Raw genomic sequence first — 24465 nt, 5'->3', positions numbered from 1 at the left:
TTCCACAACAACACTGCCACCCGCACTGCACCGCCCCACATGTTCCTGCCCTCCAATCTACAGCCAATCACGCACCACTGCCCCCGACTCTAAAACGCACCGCTGGGCACGGAACCCCGCTCCGCCCCCCCATTGGCCGCCGTGCCCGGCTCGCCGTCCAATGAGCATTGGACGGCGAGGCCCGAGCTCGCACGCGACTGGACGCTGCTGGTTGCGACGTCACGTGGCTGGGTTAGAGAGCGCGCGCGCGCACGCTGAAGCGAGGGGCGGGGCTGGAGTGGGGGGGGAGACGAGGTGGTCACGTGACGAGGAGATGGAGGGGAGGGGCCAGCCGGGGCCCACGAGACGAGAGGGAGGAGGAGGTCGACGAGGAGCGAGCGGGGCGAGTCGCGAGTGGGAGCAAAGGAGGAGGTGGTGGTGACGAGGTGGAGGGCGAGTGAGCGAGAAGTGGGGCGAGCCGTGGTTAACAGGCGAGCATAGGAGAGACGAGGAGGAGGAGGTGGTGAGGGAGAAGTGTGACGAGGAAGAGTGGGAGACGAGGTGGGGTAGCGGTCGAGAAGGTTTGACAGGGGAGGAGGCAACGCAGACGGGGGTTTACGAGTGGGTGACGGGGGGAGGATAGAGGTGACGAAGAGGAGGAGGTGGGAGATGATGAGGTGGTAAGGGGGGAGGTGGTGGTGACGTGACGAGGTGACAGGAGGAGCTGACGAGGTGGAGGAAGAGGAGGCCGCGCCTTCTCGTCTCCGTGGCTCCATGGCGGCAGACGACGGCAGCGTCCGGGTCAGCCTGAGGTAATAGCCGCATCGCGTATGTGGTGCTGGGTGTCCGTGGTGCTGGGCGTCCGTGGTGCTGGGCGTCCGTGGTGCTGGGCGTCCGTGGTGCTGGGTGCATAGACTGTGAAGTTGATGGGTGTCCATGGTGCTGGGTTCATAGGGTATGACGTTGCTGGGTGTTCATGGTGCTGGGTGTCTATGGTGTGAAGTTGATGGGTGTTCATGGTGATGGGTGCATGGAGCGTGACGTTGATGGTTGTCAATTTTGCCGGGTGTCCATGGTGCTGGGTGCATGGAGTGTGAAGTTGATGGGTGTCCATGGTGCTGGGTGTCCATGGTGCTGGGTGCATAGAGTGTGAAGTTGATGGGTGTCCATGGTGCTGGGTGTCCATGGTGCTGGGTGCATGGAATGTGAAGTTGATGGGTGCCCATGGTGCTGGGTTCATAGGGTATGACGTTGCTGGGTGTTCATGGTGCTGGGTGTCTATGGTGTGAAGTTGATGGGTGTCCATGGTGCTGGGTGTCCATGATGCTGGGTGTCTATGGTGCTGGGTGTCCATGGTGCCGGGTAGCTTTGGTTGTGAAGTTGATGGGTGCCCATGGTGCTGGGTGTCCATGGTGCTGGGTGCATGGAGAGTGAAGTTGATGGGTGTCCATGTTGCTGGGTGTCCATGTTGCTGGGTGCCCATGGTGCTGGGTGTCCATGGTGCTGGGTGCATAGAGTGTGAAGTTGATGGGTGTCCATGGTGCTGGGTGTCCATGGTGCTGGGTGTCCATGGTGCCGGGTAGCTTTGGGTGTGAAGTTGATGGGTGCCCATGGTGCTGGGTGTCCATGGTGCTGGGTGCATAGAGTGTGAAGTTGATGGGTGCCCATGGTGCTGGGTGTCCATGGTGCTGGGTGTCCATGGTACCGGGTAGCATAGAGTGTGACGTTGATGGGTGTCCATGGTGCTGGGTGTCCATGGTGCTGGGTGCATAGAGTGTGAAGTTGATGGGTGTCCATGGTGATGGGTGACCATGGTGATGGGTGTCCATGGTGCCGGGTAGCATTGGGTGTGAAGTTGATGGGTGTCCATGGTGCTGGGTGTCCATGGTGCTGGGTGTCCATGGTGCTGGGTGTCCATGGTGCTGGGTGTCCATGGTGCTGGGTGTCCATGGTGCTGTGGTGCTCTGGCTCAGAAACCCCACAGTACACCCAGCATGCCGGCCCCTTGGACGCTGCCGCATTGCGCCCTAACCGCTGCCCTTGGCCCCGTGTCGGGGCTCTGGCGGGGCCGGTGAATTATTAATGCCATTCAAGCCGCCGCCGCCACAATGTGGCCGAGAAAGTTTAGTTGGCAGGTGTCACCTTGACTATAACCGGGATATGCACACTAGCGCACGTGTGTTGTACACGCGCGCACACACACAATGTATACACACACACGTGTCGATACGTTGACACTTGCACGCACATGTATTTACACATGGTTACACAAGTGCGCACACACTCGTTGACATCGTACAAAGACGTGTTGACACGCACACACAAACACGTGTACACATGCGCACACGCCAGAAACCCTGCCGCTTACAGTACATACTGTACACCACACACGCACGCACAGCGTGGCCTATTGTGTACAGTGCGCGTAGTGCAGAGAGCGAATGTTTCCAGGGGCAGCCGTGGTTGTTCATGAGTGCGTGCGCGTGTGTGTTGCGTATTAATGCGCTGCACACAATTGTATGTGTCGTACGTACACTCGCATACGTGTTGTGAGCGTGTTGTGTATACAGTGCGCGCGTGCGTGTGTGTGTTTACACACGCAAATGAACTCGGCCTTAAATGAGTACCTGGGTGGGGGTGCGTTGAACATGGAGAGACAAAGGCGACCAGCCGTGGTGCTGGCCACATTCACCACCTCCCCGACTCGCGTGCCGTGCCGGCCTTTAATAGGTGTTTGCTAACACTAACAGCAAGTTGCTACAAACGGACTGTTAAAAGGGGTTGGTTGGGGTGCCGTCTATGTTTACGCACAACAACGCTTTAATCTCACGGTCACAATAACACCCCGTGTCTGCTGGGGGCCCTTTATACAGTGCGCAGTGGTATAAAGGTCGTCCATCACTCGTGTGGTCAGGAATACACAGACACGCACACGAGTGTACACAGTCTCGTATATACACCAACACGCATTAACATTACGTGTAACCATAGCACTGTATGTGTAATCGATTCCCACTGAGCATACGATGCCGACCGTACTGACCATTCGGACGAGCAGAAAGCACAAATGTGCTCTGAATAAGGACCTTTGCCCGAAACGTCTAGTTATAATATAACCCCCGCGCGCCCCTCTCCTTAAGGCGGCACACGCGCACAAGGGAGTGGTATTGACGCACGTGTTGAGTGTTCTGTTAAGATGGCACATTGCTCCATAGGGAGCCCCCCTCTCTGGTTCAGCACGCGGGGAGGGGGGGGTGAGGCATTACGTCTACCCAGCCTCCTACATAATAAATGTCTTACGGTTTACTGTGCATTGTGTTGTGCCCATTGTGTTTGCTGTACTGTGTTCGCGGGTACAATTAACTCTCCCGAGCCTCGGGGGAAGATAGTGGTGCGTGCGTATGTGTTCTGGAAACACGAGGAGCAGTGGCAGCCGTGCTATACTACGAGCCCAGTGACTGCGAGTTCAATTTCTGCTCACGACCAATCACTGTGGTGAATATTTGAACCGGTGCTGGTCCTTCCCTCCAGCTCGACTCGGCCTCAGTTGAGCATCTGGTGTGACGTGTACACATTGCCACGGGGGAGACAAAGGCGGCCGGGTGTGGTGCTGGCCACCCACCCCCTCGTGTGGCGTGCGTGCCTTCATAGGTGCTAGCTTATATCACTTGCCCCAACAGTCTGTTAAGGCTTTACGTGGCGAGGGGGATCTTTTGTACACCCCTACCCATCATGTATGCACTACGTCTGTGTATGGATATTATGCATGTCCAGCTACACAGATGTACATGTATCGATGTACGCGATACACTGATGGGTGAGGTAGCTCCCGTGCTGTACCCGGGGGGGGGGGGCGTCTTGGGAGAGTTATTTGACCATACTTCAAGCTGTACAGTGTACGTGTGTCCGGCCCTTGTGCTATAGAGCAGGGGTCCCCAAGCCACGGACCAGATTCCGGTCCGTGGCCTGTTAGGAACCGGGCCGCACAGCAGCAGGAGGTGAGAGCGGTGAGTCCGCGCGTGGCCTGCCCCCATTATTTTATTTACCACTTTCATCCGCGCCTCTTTCCCACACTGCGCACTTGTCTCAGTCACAGTTTTGGTAAGCCCACAAGCTATACTCCCTAGTAGCCAACATGAGTAAAAAACAAACGTCGCTGGAGAGCCTCTTTGAAAAGGGGGAAAGACCCAATGATGAAATGATGAACCCCCCCCCCCGGTCCGTGAAAAAATTGTCTTCGACGAAACCGGTTCCTGGTGCCAAAAAGGTTGGGGACCGCTTCAGAGTTTCTCTGCACGTGGGGGGTGCTTCGTTGCAGGGGAATCAGCGGTTGTGGTCCTCTCGACGCCACCACACAGACGCCCACGCTAGCTTCCTGGCCGCGTGGCGGCGGTGATTAAGACTCGGCATTAAACTGCACTCCTCTAATTCCTCGCTCTTCATTGGCCGTGTGAAATCATCATCGCCAGGTCTTTTGCTCGAACGCGTTGGGGGTGGAGTTGGGGCTTTTCACGAGGGACTTTAACGCGAGCGACGTCATAACACCAGAGGCCTCCAGTTCCAGGTGGATTTCAGAATAGGCTGAGATGCAGCGATGGGCGGGGGGTTGGTGGGGAGAGGGTAGATAAGGGTGTTTCAGGCAACGATAGCAAAGAGTCCCACCACCGCACGTGAAACGCCACACGTGAGCACGTGCCGCGTTTCACTTCCTCCTGCGTACAGGCGGCCGGGTGGCTCAAGGGGTCAGAGCGCTGCAGGGTCGCCACCGCCGAGGTGCTGGGTTCTCGGGTGCAGCGAGCCGGTGGACTCGGCCTCAGTCGTCAGTGACTCGCATGGAGAACTGTAGGCTCGCACAAGAGACTCCGAGACTCGCGTAGACCAAGCTGGGATCAAACCGGGTTCTCCGAGTGTCGTAAGTTGATGGTCTCAGCCCAAGCACCAGTGACTTACACAGAGACCCATGGACTCGCATAGAGACCCAAAGAATCAAACCGGTTCTCGAGATTAATGAGTTGATGCTCTTTGCCCAGACACCAATTGACTGCACTGAAAGTAAAACCCATTGCAAGAAATGCTATGGATACAGCGAACACGTAGGCTTTGGTTCATCAGCTTAATTGCTCTGAGACTGGAGCTTATTGTTTTGATTGTCACGTGATGAACGTTAATCGTCGGTGAAAGGACGTATGGTGGGGGAAGGTCTTGAAGCCATCTCGGAGGTGTCCTCTAACGTGCAGCGTTCTCTAAACACAACGCGCGCGTGGTGTTGATCTGCGAGATACCTGACTGGGTTCGTTGTATCGTGGCGTGACGCCGGTTGCCCAGTCACAATGGTGTTGCGGAAAAAAAAGTCGAAAATATGTTCCTATAAAATGCCCTCGCGTGTCAAGTGCCGCTCTCGGAACAAAAACCATGAGCTCATGGCCATCCGTCCGCACTCGAGGTGCAGAGACGGACAACTCGTGAGAACGGGCAGATTAAGGTTGTAACGCAACCATCTGAAATGCTTGCACATCAAGGGCAATTTCAACATGTGCAGGCTATTAATTAGGCTCAGTTGGTTTTGATTAAACTGAGCCTTTAATTAGGTTAGAGCTGGTGGAGTGCGAATTACCTGTGTGTTACAGAGATTTGGGGCACGCGTTGCGCGTTTTGAGTATTCTCTCCGGCTAGGGAACTGTGTTGGGTTTTTTTTTGTCGCTCATCGTGACGCAGCGTGCGTTGAAAGGGGCCCGGTGACGGACGCTTCTGTGTGTGCGTGGTGGTTGATCAATATCCTAACTCTTGATTCACAATTGCGTTTGGGGTCAGATCGCATAAGTAAAATGTGCGTCATAAATGTCTGTCCACTGCCTGCCGATGCTGGCTGTAACGACTGGCGAAACGTCCGCACTCAATTGTTAAACGTGCATGGATCCTCTCCAGCAGCACTGATAAATTGGCAGCGTTTGTTTACGTGACAACTTTATATTAATCAGTTGTGTCAGATGGGGGAGCGTGTACAACGCACATTTTTACTTGCGCGATCTAATCCGAGAGGTAATTGTGAGTCATAATATCGTCCATAAAACAGGTTTTTTTTGGGTTAGAACGCGTAAATATATAAATGTGTCATTAAATCCACCACCACCACCCGACACAGCCAATTAGTAAGGTTTGTCACGTTAACAGAACATGCCAATTCTTTACTAGTACAGCAAAACCATAACACTTACAATCTTGAGCACAACGTTTTCGCCAGTAATTACAACTAGCTTCATCAGGCGACAGCCACATTCTGAATATCGGTTGCGAAAGGCGGCTGCACAGGGTCCACTTAACCCATACGTGCGGCCAATTGCGCAGGGAACCCCCTTCCACGTCGAGAGGCAGACTCGCGACCGCCACCTTCGTCGTGACGGGGACGCACACCTCGCGATGCCAGCGGGTTGCTGGCGATGAGGATGCGTGGGGCCGATAAGGCGGGCGGTAATTTTTGCGGTTCGCCTAAACTGATTTCCCGTATTTCCAGCCGGGCGCTACGGCGGTGATAAGCACTTGTTTTAAAACGGCGAGCGCGCGGGCGTTCAGTCACGGCACACCGAACGTGACGAAAATAAACTTGCGAGTGGCTTGAGGTTAAAATAGCTCCTGCTATTATAAATCTGCTGGCGGACGCTCACAGCCGCGTTCTTTGTTTATCCTGTAATCGGTGCACGGGGCGGGTAGAGCGTTTGGAGTGTTTATTCTCTCGCTCTAAGAAGCTCGACTGTCCCTTATCATAGTTATTATTATTGCGGCACAAGAAAGCGGAGAACGTGTTTGCGATGCTTCTGCGTCGCACGCCGCTGCTGTCAGGAAACCCGGCTGCTCGTGCCACTGCGTCTGCGGGTGGGGAAGTGCAGCGTGAAGCAAAGTGCTCTTGCAAAATATCGCGGCCAGGACTTTGGCGAGCGGTGGGTTGCATCAGCGGAATCATCTGAAATACCACGTTTACCATAGCGGTGTTTCACTGCAGCCTCTACGCGCGGCTAAGTCCACATTGCGGAGCTTCCTGCCGCTCCTCATACATTGCAGTTAGCACGGTTGGCTAAGTACGGTGCGAAAGAAGTTCAACAGACATGCAAAGCAGTGATTCCTCTGCTGTCCTCCGCTGAGTTACCGGTGGCACTGGAGTTTGGCCCAGACACCCAACTCTTGAACAAACTCTACGTGGACACGTCCTCATCTCAAACGGAAGACCACCCTCCTGAAGTGTCCCGTGCGCTCCTTACCCCGCTGCACACGCAGACACACACGCATCTGACGGCGGTGTATCAGAGAATGCTTTGGTTCGGTTTTTGGAGCGATGCGGTGCATTCAGTAGATGGCTGTGAGGCTTGTGCGTGAGGCAGTCTGTGAGGCAATCTGTGAGGCAGGATGCGAGGTGGCAGGGTGCGAGGTGGCAGGGTGCGAGGTGGCAGGGTGCGAGGTGGCAGGGTGTGAGCCGGCAGGGTGCGTGGCAGAGCATGAGGCGACTGGGTGTGAGGCTGGGTGCGAGGGGGCAGGGTGTGAGCCAACAGCGCCTGACGCGCTCAACATCGCTACGGACTGATAAACAGTTGCGTTGGCCACACACTCGAGCTGTCAGGAGTAGTGATGGGATAGGTTGGGGGCTGATGGGATGGGCTAAAAGGCGGGGAATGGAAGTGCGCTATCGGGCGCGGTGCGCGTGGTGGTGTATTGACGTGACCTGTCGCTGCGGTGCAGAATCGCGCTGCCCTGAAACGCAGCGCTGCAGCAAATTGAAAACCCCGCCCCTGGTAAAGTTTCCCAACTGTTGCCATACATTTGTTACGATAAAGACGAGAGATTCCTCGGCGTAACCGTAACGGACTCTGTGGGCACGTGCTGTTTAGCGAGCATCTGTGAGGGCCAGCACGGCGCAATTTTGGGGGGTGGTGTGGCTGGCACCACACCCTCCAGTGGTGACGTTTTACACACCGCACCAGGTGCTCGTTTACATTGATCGAGGGGGGAGGCCCGGGTACGACGCAGATTTTCGTGAGCGATGTTGGTGCCCGCGAGCGGGAAGCGAGCTCGGGCCACCAGGTTTGTATCGCAGTGCGCTAACCACTGCACTACCACTCCCTGTGCGTTGGCGCACACATTAACACACAATGACGCAGATTTAAGACACACATTGAGGAGGTGGGAGCACCGACCCGGCACCGCTTTCGAGATCCTGGTATTGAACCCAGGCAGCCGCCTACGGTTAAACTGGTTTCTCGAGTCTAGGGAGCCGATCGCCTCATCCTGGTCACCGATGACTGGCACAACAAAACCGACACGTTTCATTTGCTCTGTGTTTAACCTCGCCTAAAATTCCAGCTGTGAGAATTAAATATTGCGGTTTGATTGTCATGAGACAAAACCTTACTCAGTCGTAGAGCGAGCAAGCAGGTGGTAAAGTGCCGCCCCCCCACTGTGTAGACCAGAGGTTACTTGTAGAAAGGTTCTCAGCGGTAGTTCCGTGATATCTGCTTGTGTGGGACTGTTGTCTAACACTCGGGGTTGCACTGTCCCACGCGAGAGATCCGTATATACGAGATGGCACCGATAGCACCATCGGAGTAAAATTAGCGGGTGAAATTTAAAATCCCCCTCGCACACTCTCATCGCCATGCTCAGTAAATCCGCAAAACCAATTGTGAGTGGCCGCCCCACGCTGGGGGGGAATTGGGGTTTGCGACCAGCGACCGGCAGGATTGTTTGTGATGGTGCCCCCAGGCCCGTGTCCTCTGTGCGTCTCACGCGGGGTGGCACCGGTGCCCCGGTGAGGTGGGGAACACTGGTTATAGCTCCATCTGCTCGAAAAGCTGCTCCTCGTCACCCCCCCCCACCTCCCCCCATCGCGCTGCGCTGATTGACGCTGCGTCATCTGACGGGGAGGGCCCCTGCGGCTCGGCGATTACGTTTTGACTCATCCTGCAGTGCTAGTGAACCGTGGTGGGAGGTGGGGGTGGAGGTAGCAGTGCAGATAGCTTAGATCTGTAATGGATCCTTGTGACTTTATCCACTGCCCCCCACAGAGCTTGGTCTTTAAGCAGCGGTCCCCCACCCCCCCCATACTTTATTCAGGGCACTCCCCCCACCCCCTCTCCCGGATCCTAAAATCTTATTCTTCTTTCGTCTGGCGTTTGAAGCAAGCAGCAGCGGTGGCAGGGCTACGGTTGTATTGTTAATGTTTTAGCCATGCCACGGCATCCGGGGCGGTGGCGGAGTGGAGGAGTCCGCGTGCTGCATTGGGCCTGCTGTGAAGACGGGGGGAAATAATCGTCACAGTCAAAGTGAGGTCCTGGAGCTCAAATGAGCATGGAGGCATTGGCGCTCATCTCCCGCTTACATCCCTGCAGAGATCGTGGAGGAATTTCCGCATGCCTACGACAGGGGACGAGCTATTCGTGAGGACAACCACTTGATATCGGCAAAAAGTGGTGCTTATTTTATCGATCCCAGAGGGTGCCAAGATGACGGGCCAAGTCAACCTCCAAACGGGAACGCGAGCCATGCCACATTCAGTGCCGTCAATGGATGCGCCCCACAGCTAGGGCCATGCGGTGACCAAGAGAGGGCAGCACAGCAAGCGGGCTGACGCACCAGTCCGTGCGGCCTTCTCGCACACATGCACGGTGCGGTCTTCCTCTAGACCAACTCCGGTTTCCTCCCGCGTGCAAAAATAAAAGACTTGACCCAAATATCTCAATGCTTGAGCCTCCAGAGAGAGAGTTTCGAGGCCTGTCGAGCCTCTTCTGGAGGAATAAAAGGCAGCGTTATTATATTTAGACGGCGGAGACGCGCGGCGTATGCGGTGCGACACCGCTGCGGTGCCAGCTCCGCCCCCTCGCCCCCCGGCTCCCACCCTCTGGTGTCGTGCGCCTGTCCCGTCACCTCTAGCTCATGCAGTGACAGGGCAGCAGGAGGAGGGAGGAGGCCAGATGCCGGACGTACGTTGCCCTGCCCGTGTGTGCGCACTGTACCTGTGTGTGCACGCGGGGGCCATCGTGAGGTCAGGGTTCGCGAGGTCAGGGCTCGCGGGGGTCAGCTGATGCCCCCTGGATAGACGCTCACTTCGTCCTCCCTCCTCTCCTTACAGGTGCTGCCCAGTTCATAATAGACTTTAGCAGGCTGTTGGAGCAAGTGCAGTGAGTGAGCACCTATGAAGGCCGGCACGGCACACAGAGTTGGTTGGTCAACATCACACCCAGCCGCCTTTGGCTCCCCAGTGCTGATGTTAACACACCGCATCAGGAACTTGTTTCAGGCTGAGTTGACCTATGGGAGACCCAAGATCAGTTGGGGTTTATAGGGAAGTGTACTAACCACCGCACTGCCATTCTCCGCTAACAAATATTCTAAATGGCCACACACACGTGCACACATCTCCTTCAGTAGGCCAACTCCTCATCCTCCAACTGCTCTTCCTACAGCCGCTGCCTCATTCATGAGGGCCACACGTGCACACATCTCCATTAGGCCTGTGGCGATGGCGCCGCCAATCCTAGCAACTCGGAGTAGCTTGGCTCGACGCACCGAGTGTGCACCAGTTACAGTGAGGGAAAAAAGTATTTGATCCCCTGCTGATTTTGTACATTTGCCCACTGACGAAGAAATGATCAGTCAATAATTTTAATGGTAGGTTTATTTGAACAGTGAGAGACAGAATAACAACAAAATAATCCAGAAAAACGCATGTCAAAAATGTTATAAAGTGATTTGCATTTTAATTAGGGAAATAAGTATTTGGCCCCCTCTCAATCAGAAAGATTTCTGACTCTCAGGTGTCTTTTATACATGTAACGAGCTGAGATTAGGAGCACACTCTTAAAGGGAGTGTTCCTAATCTCAGCTTGTTACCTGTATTAAAGACACCTGTCCACAGAAGCAATCAATCAGATTCCAAACTCTCCACCATGGCCAAGACCAAAGAGCTCTCCAAGGATGTCAGGGACAAGATTGTAGACCTACACAAGACTGGAATGGACTACAAGACCATTGCCAAGCAGCTTGGTGAGGTGACAACAGTTGGTGCGATTATTCGCAAATGGAATAAACACAAAAGAACTGTCAATCTCCCTCGGCCTGGGGCTCCATGCAAGATCTCACCTCGTGGAGTTGCAATGATCATGAGAACGGTGAGGAATCAGCCCAGAACTACACGGGAGGAGCTTGTCAATGATCTCAAGGCAGCTGGGACCATAGTCACCAAGAAAACAATTGGTAACACACTACGCCATGAAGGACTGAAATCCTGCAGCGCCCGCAAGGTCCCCCTGCTCAAGAAAGCACATATACATGCCCGTCTGAAGTTTGCCAATGAACATCTGAATGATTCAGAGGACAACTGGGTGAAAGTGTTGTGGTCAGATGAGACCAAAATGGAGCTCTTTGGCATCAACTCAACTCGCCGTGTTTGGAGGAGGAGGAATGCTGCCTATGACCCCAAGAACACCATCCCCATCGTCAAACATGGAGGTGGAAACATGCTTTGGGGGTGTTTTTCTGCTAAGGGGACAGGGCAACTTCACCGCATCAAAGGGACGATGGACGGGGCCATGTACTGTTAAATCTTGGGTGAGAACCTCCTTCCCTCAGCCAGGGCATTGAAAATGGGTCGTGGATGGGTATTCCAGCATGACAATGACCCAAAACACACGGTCAAGGCAACAAAGGAGTGGCTCAAGAAGAAGCACATTAAGGTCCTGGAGTGGCCTAGACAGTCTCCAGACCTTAATCCCATAGAAAATCTGTGGAGGGAGCTGAAGGTTCGAGTTGCCAAACGTCAGCCTCGAAACCTTAATGACTTGGAGAAGATCTGCAAAGAGGAGTGGGACAAAATCCTTCCTGAGATGTGTGCAAACCTGGTGGCCAACTACAAGAAACGTCTGACCTCTGTGATTGCCAACAAGGGTTTGCCACCAAGTACTAAGTCATGTTTTGCAGAGGGGTATAATACTTATTTCCCTCATTAAAATGCAAACCAATTTATAACATTTTTGACATGCGTTTTTCTGGATTTTTGTTGGTATTCTGTCTCTCACTGTTCAAATAAACCTACCATTAAAATTATAGACTGATCATTTCTTTGTCAGTGGGCAAACGTACAAAATCAGCAGGGGATCAAATACTTATTTCCCTCACTGTAAGTGTACTTACATTCGGTGTGTGCTTTCAATCCCAGTGTGACGTCATGTGACGTGTGCTGATGTTGCGGAGCGTCATCACCGCTCGTTGCAGAGGTTGGCGGTTCGAGCCCGGCAGGCCGCCATGGTCAATAGTGCTGCGTGCGTATGAACTGTAAAATACCAAGATGCGCCCTCCACTTCACTCACAGTGGGAGTTAAGAGGTCCCGTGACATCATCCGAAGAAGAGTAGGCCATTGTGTGCCGGCGGTTCCGCGGTACAAATTTGCCAAATATAACCCTGCACATTCGTCATTTGGGAACCACTCCTGATAACCTGGGTTATAAGAGTTGTGTTTTTTTTTTCCGAAAACTTGGCAGAACCCGCCTGCAAAACGAGTCTTGAGGCTTTCCTGGGTAAACAAGTGTACTGATAGCATAGCAGCATGACCTTGTAATATGTACACGTGGTCACTAATCTGGGCCTCTCCGTCTCCAGGTCTCTGACCTGTTCATGTTGCTCTTATTTCACTCATCTCTTGGTTACTGTCCTCTCGCCGTGATCCTATGCTAAGCTATCCGTGGTCCCACTAATCCGCATCTCTTTGTGTCTCGGGAGTGTTTTGTCTCTCGGTCGGCTCGATGCACTGCTCGGAGGACATTTGCGGGATGGTCTGTGACCGGGCGGGAGCATGAGCCATGGACTTGTTCTTATGCATTGCCCACTGTAAATCGTTACTGCTGAGTTTAGCCACCTCTGAAGGGAAGCAGTGTCCGCCTCTGACCCATGGGGTGCATTGTCCAATTATGTTATCAGAGTGCTCCAGATTGCTTTTCTATTGAACTGCCTGTTAGCAGCCCAGGGCACATCGTCGTAGCAACAGACGCTAATGGTGAAGGAGCTGCCAAAGTTCGGCCAATCAGAAGAGGCGATGCCGTACCTTCCTGTAAACTCGATTCAAGATCGCGACACGTGCGCTCATTGGCTGAGAGGGTGCGTGATGTCACCCCGCCCTTGCGAGGCTCTTGGCATCCTAACTCGGAGCTAACGTCCGCCTCTGTGCCTGTAAAACACACCTCTGGCCTCCCGGGGCGGGGGAAGGTGGACTTGTCGGAATCGCCGCAATTTTACCAGGAGATGGAATTAACCCATGGGGAGATGCTTGGAAGAGTCGCCCGTTTTGCAAGGGCGACCTGAGGCGTGAGCGTCATCGCCGCGCCACTGCACATAATTGGGGTCCTCTGCGAATGCGTGGAGTAGATTGTGCATTTAACCCAGGGTTTGTTACTGGGTCAGTGGATTTAATGGGAAAAACTAATCCTGTAGGCAAGGTGTAAGCAGATGGTTTGCGTTAATAGGAGGAGGAAAGAGGATTAGGGGCCTCTGTGTCGTGGGGCGTAGCAGGCGGTCGGCGGCGAGACTGCGCGTTGGAGAGATGACGCACGCAGACCTCGTGCGTTTTCGAGAAGGGCCTCTTTAAACAAACCGGCGGCTGCCCGAGACACCTCGTGTGCGTCCTGCCATTGGGCCGCGCGGGCGCTCACTTAGGCCGCGCGGGCCAGGCGACCAGCTTCACCCTTGGCGTGTATATAGAGCGATGTTTAGGTTTGTGCGAATGCGAGGCTCTGTCCCCCCAGGCCCCTTCGCCACGTTGCCTCTTATCTGCTCGCGAAATTGAACCGGGAGTTGTTGATAGTTGGTGCCGTGGCCACTGCTGGGAACTGCGGTGGTGGCTCCGCTGCACGTGGCGTAGCCTGTAATTCAGTACTGGGGAGGCAGCAGCGAGGGTTGGTGCGTCGCACAGATGTTGTGAAACTTCCCATGGGCATCAAGTTGCCTGCCATTCCCTGGTTCGTCAGGATAATGCTTGTGTTGCGATCGAAACGTCGTGATTTTTTAAAATTGTTTTTCTATCTACGTGACTTTACCGAAAGACCCAAAGAGTAGGATAATGCGGTAGAGCAAAAATATGGACTCCACCTATCCGTCTGTATAGGATAGAGTGTTGCCCCTTCGCATGCATGGGTTTTCTCTGATTACTTCAGTTTCTTCCCACACATATAAACACTGACTAATTGATCCGATAATACCTTAAATTATCGAGAATTGCAGAGTTTGGACCATTGTGGGCGCCAGCTCTCGCGTGGCTGCCTTTCTGTTCGTCTGAGCCGTTCTTTCTCAATGATTGCGAGTGAGCGCTGTGCGGCAGTGGTGGCGCATTACAAGTTGACATCATCATCGTTATAGCGTCCACAGTTGGGACAGTGGGGCTCAGAAAGTGTAGCGGTCACTCAGGAGGCGTGGCGCGTTCTCGGGTTGAACCGAACACACCTCGACGCGTGGTGGAAGTGTTTGTGCCTTCAACCCCCGGGCGTCGTGGCCATTCGCTTGGCTCACAGTGGACGTTAAAGATCCCTGTGATCTCTTTCAGAGAAGATCAGGCAATTGTGTGGCGGCCGTGTGAGGGAGTTGGTGAGTGGACAAATGAGTGGGTGACCAAACGGGGTGAGTGTTTTGGATCATGGGTGAGTTGGGTGAGTTTGTGGGTGGGTAGATGGGTCAGTGAGAGGGTGTTTAGGTAGTGAGTGATGGAGTGATTGGGTGAGTAGGTGAGCGAGTGTTTGGTTTCATGAGTGAGTGTGTGCCTTAGTGAGTGAATAAGCGAGTGATAAGAGTGGGTGGGTGATTTTGTTTGTGAGTGACTGGGTCTTATTTGTGAGCGGGTAAAGTGGTTGGCGAGTTTGTGGGAGACCGCCCGGCCAGACCTCGGGAGGTCGCCGCATCTCTCCGGTGCAGCAGCTGCGGTATCTGGCGCAGGCGCAGGGGCAGGAGGCGATGAGGGCGAGGAGGGTGAGTAGGTGCGGCGATGGCATCGGTGGCTCAGGCCACGGTGACGTCGCCACCTTCTTGGCTTAGACAGGTGGCGCGACCTCTCTGTCTCTCGGTGGGCGCGTCACTGCACATTCCCCCATGTCCCCGACGCGCGGTGACGCCGTTGTCTTCCTGTATGCGCACTCCCGGTGGCAGGATTCGTCCCCAGCTGGCCAAGGAGAAGATCGAGGGATGCCACATCTGCACGTACTTGACCCCCGGCGAGCCCCAGGTGGTGCTGGGCAAGGACAAGGCCTTCACGTTCGACTACGTCCTGGACATGAGCTCGACGCAGCAGGAGATGTACGCGTGCTGCGTGCAGCAGCTCATCGAGGGCTGCTTAGAGGGCTACAACGCCACCGTGTTCGCCTATGGCCAGGTCAGCCGCCACTCACGCCGTGCCCCACGGATAGAGGCTCCGTTTCGTTTTCCTGGCCAGTGGTGGAGTGGGTAAAGCTTGTGCCCTCGCAGCTAGAGCCACCCGGGTTCGATTGCTGACTTGGGCACCCATTTCCGTGTGGAGTTTGTATGTGCTTTTCTCCTGTTCTCCAGAGCGTGGGTGAGTGAGTTTGTTTGTTCTCCCCCTGTTCTGCAGAGTGTGAGTGAGTGAGTTTTTGTATGTTCTCCCCCTGTTCTGCAGTGTCAGTGAATGTATGCAAGTGAGTTTGTATGTGCTCCCCCTCATTTAAGCCTTCGTCTTGAATGAATAATGATCGTGATAGTCACGTGTAGTATTATACACAGCGGCAGTGACGTTCATGCCGATTGCATTTCTCAAAATCGCCGAGGAACCACAGACGAGCGGGAAGGCAGCAGCAGCAGCCAGGCGGTGAGGAGCCAGCACCACCAATAATTGCCCAAGCTCTGTGCTTCTCTCTATATACCCAGACGTCAGTCAATCAATCATTTGTTTATATGTGTGGGAGGAAGCCAGAGTACCCGGTGAAAACCCACGCCTGCGAGACGGTTTAACGCTCTTATCCCATACAGAAGGGACGGACGATGTTAGTCCGCATTCTGCTCTAGCGCTTTCTCCTGGAGAGCCGCGTTATAGCACCTCCTCGTGGCCCACCTACGGTGCAGTGATCCACCAAACCTTGCCACCTCCATAGTGCTGGACTACAGGCCACGTGCACAGCCAACGCCCCAAACGAACTGATCGAGATGCGCGAGACATCGTCGGCCCTGTGCAAGGCCACCCGGGACACCTGAAGTGGTATTAAAATGGAACGAATCTGGACGAACTCGGAACATTCGTGTAACCTCATTGTGAATTGTGCTCGTGAGCAAAGCAGGCAGCGATGTAAACGTAATTTCTGAGCTACGAGATTAGGCAAGTGGAGGAATTGCTCAGCTTGCGATAGCATTCGGTGGTGTGCGATCGCGTGCGATGCCACGTGATTCCGAATGGGCTGCAGTTGGGCAGACTCACATTACACGGAATGGCCTCGCTTGGACGCGTCCTCTGGAATAATTCTTAAAATGAAACTTCCTGCCAGGGCGCCGTGGTGCATGGTGCAGTCTCCGACCGGCCCCTCCTCCCCTCTGCTGTGAGGAAGGGGTCGCTTGCCCGACACGTCACCTGTCATGGACGCGTGTTCCCCGCAGCGCCACGGCGGCGTGAGTTTCGTGTCATTAGTGTCGCAGCAGCAACAGCAGCATCACCATTTTTTTTATTTTGCTACGAACATGCCGGGTGACACGGTCGAAGTGCCGTAACGGTGGTGCTCCCTGGCGCTACTCTTCAACTAATATTTTGTTTCTCAAGCGTCAAACTCGCTGTTAGGCGAGGTGGACCGTATCTGTGAGATAAGCGCTATGGATTTTTTCCCCAGGGTTTAGAGTCGTACGGCGGTGGGGGCAATGGGGATGGTCGGGGCGGTGGAGGCGGTGGGAGCGGTGGGGATGGTGGGGACGGTGAGGGATGCTGGTGCGGTGGGGGTGGTGAGGACGGCGGGGACTGTGGGCTCGGCGGGGGTGGGGGGCGGTGGAAGCGGCGGGTGGGGTGGGGGTGTTGGAGGCGGTGGGGACGAAGGCGGCCTCTGCACCATGCTGGGGAGCGTGCCCGCTGCTGCCAGGCGCTGGCCGCGTGGTCGATGGAGCCATTGATAACCGCTCCCTGCCGTGCCCATTATCTCGATTGAACCCGCCCGGCACAGTCACTCGCTCGCTCTCTCGCTGTGTGCTGCCTGCTGCTGCTGCTCGCGTTATTAATCGGAAGAGTGGCCCTCGCCTCATCCCTGTTCCGGGAGCTCTCTTCCTGTTCCGATAAATGCATTGTGCAGACGGGCGTCCGTTTCCCTCCCCTCTGCGACCCTGTTATAAGGAAATGATCGTGACGATACGAAATAATGATGGTTATTGGCGTGCGTGAGCCATGAGGACGTCACCTCACGGGTACGCGTGTTACCGCTACAGCCAGCACTTCCCGGCGAGGTGGTTCACAGCGGCGGAGCGAGCTGCTCACATTCGCGCGGTCGCAAGTTCAAATCCTGGTTGCGGTGCTCGACTTGGCCCATCATCCCTCCGTCCAGGGGTCGATAAGATCAGTACTGTTTCGTGGGATGTGAACTCACAAACTTCATCATCCGAGCCACTCACTATACCGCCGAGCCGGCTGTTTTCTGGTTGAACATAAACAGCAGCAGCAGCAGTGATACTCGTTGTGAACAGTGAACTGGCCTTCAGTGCCGTCGATAGATACACCCCCGTAGCGTAAACCCAGCAGCAGCTACGGCTGCATGGTGGCAGCATACCAAGTGGGCTCACGCAGACATCCGTGCGGCCTTTGCACGCATTCACAGTGGGGTTCTCCTCCAGACTAACTTCGGCTTCCCCCCGTTACGTAAACAACAAAAAAATTAGCACAAACTTGTCAACGCCGTGACCTCTTGGGAGGTGCGAGCCGCACCCTGGCCGCCGATGCTCTGCTGCCATCGCCGCGCCGCCACTATGAGCCGTGTCCTCGCCCTTCTGCGTCACAACACTTGCGAGGACTTGAGAACGAAAATCCTACAAATCCCCACGAGCGTAATGGCTCGGGTGCGGGAGAGAGAGAGCGAGCGAGCGAGCGAGCGCGCCCACGGCATTCAAAATTCTTCTCGCCCTAAAAGCTACGATGCTCCTGTCCTGTCACGGCGCGAGGCATCCGCCCGGGGAGGGTGGGAGGTGGGCCCGCCGCCTTCCCGGGTGGGAGGTCACCGCTGCTACCGTGGAGCGGGCCCTCGCCTGTCTGCTCGCCGCCCACCCTGGGGGGATTAGCGGGAGGGTGGGAGCGGAGGATGAGCCGGCGGGGGCCGGGCGACGTCGTGAGAGAGCGGGGGCCGCCCGGCCCCTCGTGCCATGGCTCGCTCGCGAGGGAGAGATACTTGGTGAGGGAGACGCGTGATAATGGAGATGCATGGTGAGGGAGATGTTTAGGGTAATGCGGTGAGAGAGACGCAGTGAGGGAGACGCGGCGAGGAGTTGCACTGAGGGAGATGTGATGTTTTTTGGTGAGCGAAACTGGGCTTGTGCTGTGTGTGGTGCAGACGGGCTCGGGCAAGACGTACACGATGGGCACGGGGTTCGACGTGGCAGTGCAGGAGGAGGAGCACGGCATCATCCCCCGCGCCGTAGCCCACCTCTACGCCGGCATCGAGCAGCGCCGCCAGGAGGCCCTGCAAAATAACCTTCCACCGCCCGACTTCAAGATCAGCGCCCAGTTCCTCGAGGTGACCACCCCGGGCGGTGCCTCGCAGTGCCGAGCTCCTCGGTTTGATTCCCGTCTCGAGCGCCTTCTTGTGTGTGGAGTTGGGTATTTTCCCACTTATCTGCCAAGTGCGATTGAGTGCGTGGGGAGCGAGCGGTTCACGCACTGCGCTACAAACCAGATGACCCAAGTTCGATTCCCACTCACCAGTAACGATTATTTGTACCGGTCCTGGACCTCCGCTAGGTCTACTGAGCCCTAAATGAGTACTTAGTACGATGTGTAAACTTCACCATTAGGGAGACAAAGGTGGCTGGGTATAGTGCTGGCCACCTACTCCCTCGTGTGCCGTGCCGGCCTTCATAACTGCTCGCTCACAGTACTTGCCCCAACAGTGTGTTGAGGCTTTACGGGGGAACTTTGTCTTTGGCGTTTGTACATTCTCCACCTATGCTGCGGGGTGTGAGTGAGTGAGTGTGTGAGTGGAGGTTGTATGATTTCCCCCTGTTTTGCATGGATTTCCTCCGGGTTCTCCAGTTTTTTCCCATAGCTCAACGCAGGGGCGGAGCCAGGATTTCAGGCCGGGGTGACATTCAACAAATTTTTATTTCAATAATGATTATAGAGTCAGGCTGTTGAACTAGACGCCATGCAGTTGCACGGAGTCCGCCAGACCGAGTGTCGTACACTTATATGCAGAATGTCACCCCTGTCACCCCCCCCCCCCGGCTCTGCCCCTGGCTAAACGCATGCACACTACAACCCGGGATCAGCCAAACATCAGCAGCAGGGCCCTGCACACTCGCGTGACTCTCATAAGTAATTTATTATGAAATAACAACACACAAACCGACCGAGGACATAAGATTGGCGCCACGAAGAGCGCCTGTTGGAATGACGTGGTTGTTGTAATGGATCTCGCGTGTCCGCAGCTGTACAACGAGGAGGTGCTGGACCTGTTTGACGGGACGCGAGACGTCGAGTCCCGCAACCGCAAGTCCAACATCAAGATCCACGAGGACGCGGCCGGCAGCATCTACACGGTCGGCGTGACCACGCGTGCCGTCGCCACGGAGGAAGAGGTCGGTTGTGCCCTTTGACCTCGGCGCATTCGGGGCGCTCAGGAAAGGGGGGGCGGGGGGGCGGAGAGGGCCTCGGGGTGGCCTCCCGTGCGATGGCCCCGCTTGCGGTCGTACGTGGCGCACGGGCCCTGTCTGGTCACGCCGTTCCCATTCGTGCCTGGGGGTGGGGGGGGTGGGGGCAACGCGTGAAGTTGCGGCTCGGTTCGGCATGGCCCATGCATCGCGGCCACTTGCTCACGGAGTGGGAGAGCGAGACATTTGTTAAAAGTTCCAGCGTTGTCACGTTTCATTTGTCAGTCAAAACAAACGCTCTGGGGGAGGGGAGGCAGTGGGGAGGGGGGGCAGTGGCAGAGCATGCTTGAGCTGATTTACTCCGTTCGCGAGATGTGTTTTTCCGAATATAATTACACAGCTCAGATAATGACACGGCTCGTAAGAAGAAGGCTACGCGGTGCAGAATGTTCTCATCCTGCCAGGAGACGAGATAAGGGGAGATGTGTTTGTCAAGAGGGTGTTCTCCCACCGAACGCGTGGGAGGAGCGGCGGCTGAGAGATTACCGGTCGCGGCGTCTCCTGCTCATCCCTGGCCCCCCGTCTCGTCGTGACTTCTGCTATTTGATGCCTCCAACTTAATCCTGCGGTCTCGCGGAATGTGGCGCAACCGGAACGCGGAACGCACAGCTGCCTGTGATTTACAATCGCGGCTTAATAGGCGCAGCGTAAATATTGTTGATTGCTGTGATCGCCGTACGGCGAGGGAGGGACAAGGCGGGTTTGCTTGGTGGTCGATGTTTTTCTTGAGTGGATGCGATGGGGAGACCTTGGCAGTTCTTTATCACGGCCTCGTTGAGTGGCACTCTGGTTACCCGGCCAGAGAGCCCCCACCGCCACCGCCGCCATGCGTGAGAGATTGGGAGAGTGACGCGTTTAATATTTAATTTGGGCGCTCACGACAGCACTGTTAGTCCCTGGGATTAAGGTGGCAGGTCGCGGTGGCTGTAGACCATGCTTACGAGGACAATGCACGTGTATGTGTGTTTGTGGGGAGCGGTCGTGTAGCGGTTAGCGCGCTGCGATACAAACCTGGCGACCCGGGTTTGATTCCCGCTCACGGCCAACACCGGTGACGATTATCTGAACCGGTCCTGGGCCTCCCCTAGGTCGACTCAGCCTCAAATGAGTACACGGTGCGATGTGTAAACATCGCCACTAGGGAGACAAAGGCGGCCGGGTGTGGTGTTGGCCACCCACCCCCTCGTGTGCCGCGCCGGCCTTTATAGGTGCTCACAAACAGCACTTGCCCCAACAGTCTGTTAAGACTATTCGGGGGATCTTTGTTGTTGTTTGTTGTCGTGTCTGCGCGTGTGCACACACAGATGATCCAGTGCCTGAAGTTAGGCGCCCTGTCGCGCACAACCGCCAGCACGCAGATGAATGTGCAGAGCTCCCGCTCGCACGCCATCTTCACCGTGCACATCTGCCAACAGCGTGTGTGCCGCTCCAAACCACAGGTAAACCACCCTGGCAACGCCGCCCCTCCATCCTGGCACCTCCGCCCCTGTTTCATTCACATGCCTGGCTTCTGTATGCACTGCGCATCTGTTTGTAATGCTCACGTCCATGCGTGCGCAGCAGGGGAAGAGGTGACTTTTAGGATTAGGCGGTATTAGTTTCGCTGGACTCGGGGAACCGTGTCGAACCGCCCGGCAAGCCCAGGGGCAAACGTTCACACGCCCACCGCCCACCGTCCACCGCCCACGACGCCGCGCGCTCGCTCACGCGGGACCCCGGCAATCGCTTGCAACTCACGGCAACATTTGAGGGTTTGAAAGGGCGGCACATGGGCGGGCGCCATGTGTTGTTGTCGAGAGGAAATACTGGCCGATTGCCGCTGCCCCCGGCAGTTTGACCGGAATGCGGCCTTTTTCCGGTGCAGAATGGTTGAGGGCACGTCGACAGCATGTCGAAGCCGGGCCGGTCCGGCCTCCGTGAGCCGCGTTCCATGATTGGCCAGGTGGGAACGGGGCCCACTCATCGCGGTTCCCGCTGACAGCTTTAACGGCCAGAGCAGTGCGTCCGTTACAGCTATAAAAGAAACGCACCGCTCCGTCGCTTCCCGTCAGTAGTGGCAGCGCGTCACCGCTATTCATCTCCGCCAGCGCGATCACCGAGGTTTGCGTTCCAACGCAGAGACGCGGTCGCAGCGCTTGAATGCTCGTCGCTCTGCGGCGATGGGAGATGATGTGTTTCTGCTCGTCGCTGCGCGACTCGTTCAGTGGCGTGCGAATCCCTGTGACGCCACTAAACCGTCCACAAATCACAACAAAAAACTGCAGACACACAAAGTACACAATCCGTGCTTCACTGTGAGACTCACAACACCCTGTGTCCTTAAAAATAAAACGTGTATATAGTGTCACTCTGCGAACTTCTTCAGAATATATAGGCCACGCTACCTCTCTGGCCTGTTTGTGCTGTGTGAAGAAGGGTCATTGCCTCAAACGTCGCTTGTCATTATATACTTGTTCCTTCAAGGATGCAGCGTATTTTACATGGGAAGTGTTGAGGTGTTAACTGTGCTTGTGCACCACTGCCAACGCAGCAGCAGCATCAGGTGATATAATCTGTTTGATGCAAAAGCAGGCGTGAAGGCTAACCAGCAGTCGGCCAGTGACCTGTGCCCATTTCACATCGGCATGAAAGAGCAAAAAAAACCCCACGAGAATCGACAGGAATGGGTTGTTGTAGCACGACCTCACGGTGACCCCTGTGATCAGCATCAACCGGACCCAGAGTGTCAAAGCGATGCACGTCGCTCTAGTATAAATATTCTGATTCTGCTGTCACTCACCGTCGGCACCGATCTCTCATAAGGGCCGGCTTGCACAGAGAGCGCGAAGACGGCACGCGTGGTTGTTCACCCGCTGGAGCCATTCCCACGCCCGTCGCTGCCTCCGCACAACAGTGCCTCGAGGTGCGGTTGTGTTGTAACTGAAGTGGGCAGTCGGCTTGAGCACATCTACAATCCAGCCATGGCAAACGACGGCACGGCTACGTTGCCAGACATGGGAAGCTATGCCATGGCTACGGTGCCAGCCGTGGAAAAAAGACCACGGCCGTGGTGTGGGTGGGTGGGTGGTGATAGTTGACGGGACCGCACATGCACACTCACGCCTGCGGTGTGTTTTCGCAGGACGCGGAGGAGGACAGCAACAGCGTGGAGGCCTCCTCCTCTGCCCCCATGAATGAGCTCGAGGTGCTCACCGCAAAGTTCCACTTTGTGGACCTGGCGGGCTCCGAGCGCCTCAAGCGCACGGGCGCGACGGGGGACCGCGCCAAAGAGGGCATCTCCATCAACTGCGGCCTGGTGCGTAGGGCTCCCGCGGCGCCGTCTCGCCCGCGTCCCCGTCGGCTTGTTGCCGTCTCCGTGTTGCGTGCAGGCCGACGCGATGGGCGCGGTCCATTTGTTTTTTCAGCCTCATCTCCAACTGGAGCTCGTCAGCACTGCGTCTGGCATTCGCTCCGTTCTCACAGCGCAGGGCGATTGTCACACAGGAAGGCGCTGCTGCGGTGGTTCACAGACGCAGGCTGCGGTAGTTGCGCAATAGAGAGGGGGGAGGTGGTTCCTGTGTGATCTCAGTTGAGTGATTCGCGGTGTAATTTTTCGAATATGGCAAATGTGGACCGTGACGTCGGCACACACTGGCCGATTCCTTTCGAACAATGCCATGGGATCTTTAACATCCACTGGTCAAGCGGAGAGATGAACACGGTTACTGACCAGAGGCCCAAGGGCCCTAAACATCAAGTGGCCAGCAACACTGTGGCAAGATGTTAACTACCTCGCTTGGTATACAGGAGGGTGTGCGTTCGATCCCCTGACACCTGTATATTTGGAGTTTGCATGTTCTCCCCGTAGTCACGTGGATTTTTCTCAGGCTCCTCCGGTATTTCCCTCCACATTCATAAACATCCGTTTAGAGTATTTGGCTGCTATACATTTCCACGTGATAAGCCACTTCTTTGAGCGATCATTTGTGGCCAGGTCAGTTCTGCATATAGCTCAGTGGGTATTACTTTGTAAAAAAAATAGTAATAGTACTGTTATAAAAGTTGTAATGGTTAAGAGTTTCTGGAATTGAGCCAAGTTGTTGTTGTAAAAGCTTGGGAAAAGAGACAATGCAAGAGGGAATTCCACAGTGGAGCAGTGCGAGAGAAGAAGCAGAAAGGAATTGTTGTGACCTGCAGTGTTGTGAGTGAGTGGGTGAGTGATTGATTATACTGGTAGGAACGAAGTTGTAAACTGAGTGTACCAGCCTGCAATAGATTAATGTGTCCGTCCGTCCGTCCCCTTTCAATACTTTGACGAAGTGAAATCTCGTGCTGTTGGGGTGTAAAAATAAAATTGCGCAAAATTCCAATGTTCCTACCAGCCCACCCTGCAGGGACCTGTTGTTAGTGAAAGAGTGGGTAATTGAGTGAGTGGGTGAGTGAGTGAGTGAGTTCATGCGTGGATGAGTGATTGAGTAGGTGAGTGAATGAGTGGGTGAGTGATTGGGTGAGTAAGTGAGTAAATGAGTGGGTGAGTGAGTGGGTGAGTGAGTGAGTGAATGGGTGAGTGAGTGGGTGAGTGAGTGTGCTCGTGACCTGCACTGTGGTGTTGGATGAACACGGTGTGCATGAAATAACACAATTGGCAG

The 24465-nt window shown here is 55.3% G+C and overlaps 1 protein-coding gene across 7 annotated transcripts in view; it reads left to right on the top strand.

Moving 5' to 3' along the window:
- Positions 1-307: 307 nt before the first annotated feature.
- The window catches only part of KIF21A (kinesin family member 21A), a 63405-nt gene continuing 39247 nt past the window's right edge, over positions 308-24465 (top strand). For 5 of the 7 annotated variants that reach the window (XM_076070696.1, XM_032963511.2, XM_076070697.1 and 2 more), the window contains exons 1-6: positions 308-791; positions 15149-15371; positions 18523-18705; positions 19616-19765; positions 21142-21276; positions 22959-23132. In XM_076070696.1, coding sequence (XP_075926811.1) covers positions 754-791; positions 15149-15371; positions 18523-18705; positions 19616-19765; positions 21142-21276; positions 22959-23132 — 903 coding nt within the window. In that variant the 5' untranslated portion in view covers positions 308-753. The remainder of the gene's footprint in view (positions 792-15148; positions 15372-18522; positions 18706-19615; positions 19766-21141; positions 21277-22958; positions 23133-24465) is intronic. The other 2 variants (XM_076070700.1, XM_076070699.1) reach the window with 1 other exon arrangement.

The sequence above is a fragment of the Petromyzon marinus genome, chromosome 30 (assembly GCF_048934315.1).
Source record: "Petromyzon marinus isolate PM22_M1 ecotype Great Lakes invasive population chromosome 30, UKy_Petmar_22M1.pri1.0, whole genome shotgun sequence".
In the NCBI taxonomy this organism is placed as follows: domain Eukaryota; kingdom Metazoa; phylum Chordata; class Hyperoartia; order Petromyzontiformes; family Petromyzontidae; genus Petromyzon; species Petromyzon marinus.
Note: the sequence above shows the minus strand (reverse complement) of the source record. Positions and strands in the feature narration are given on the sequence as shown.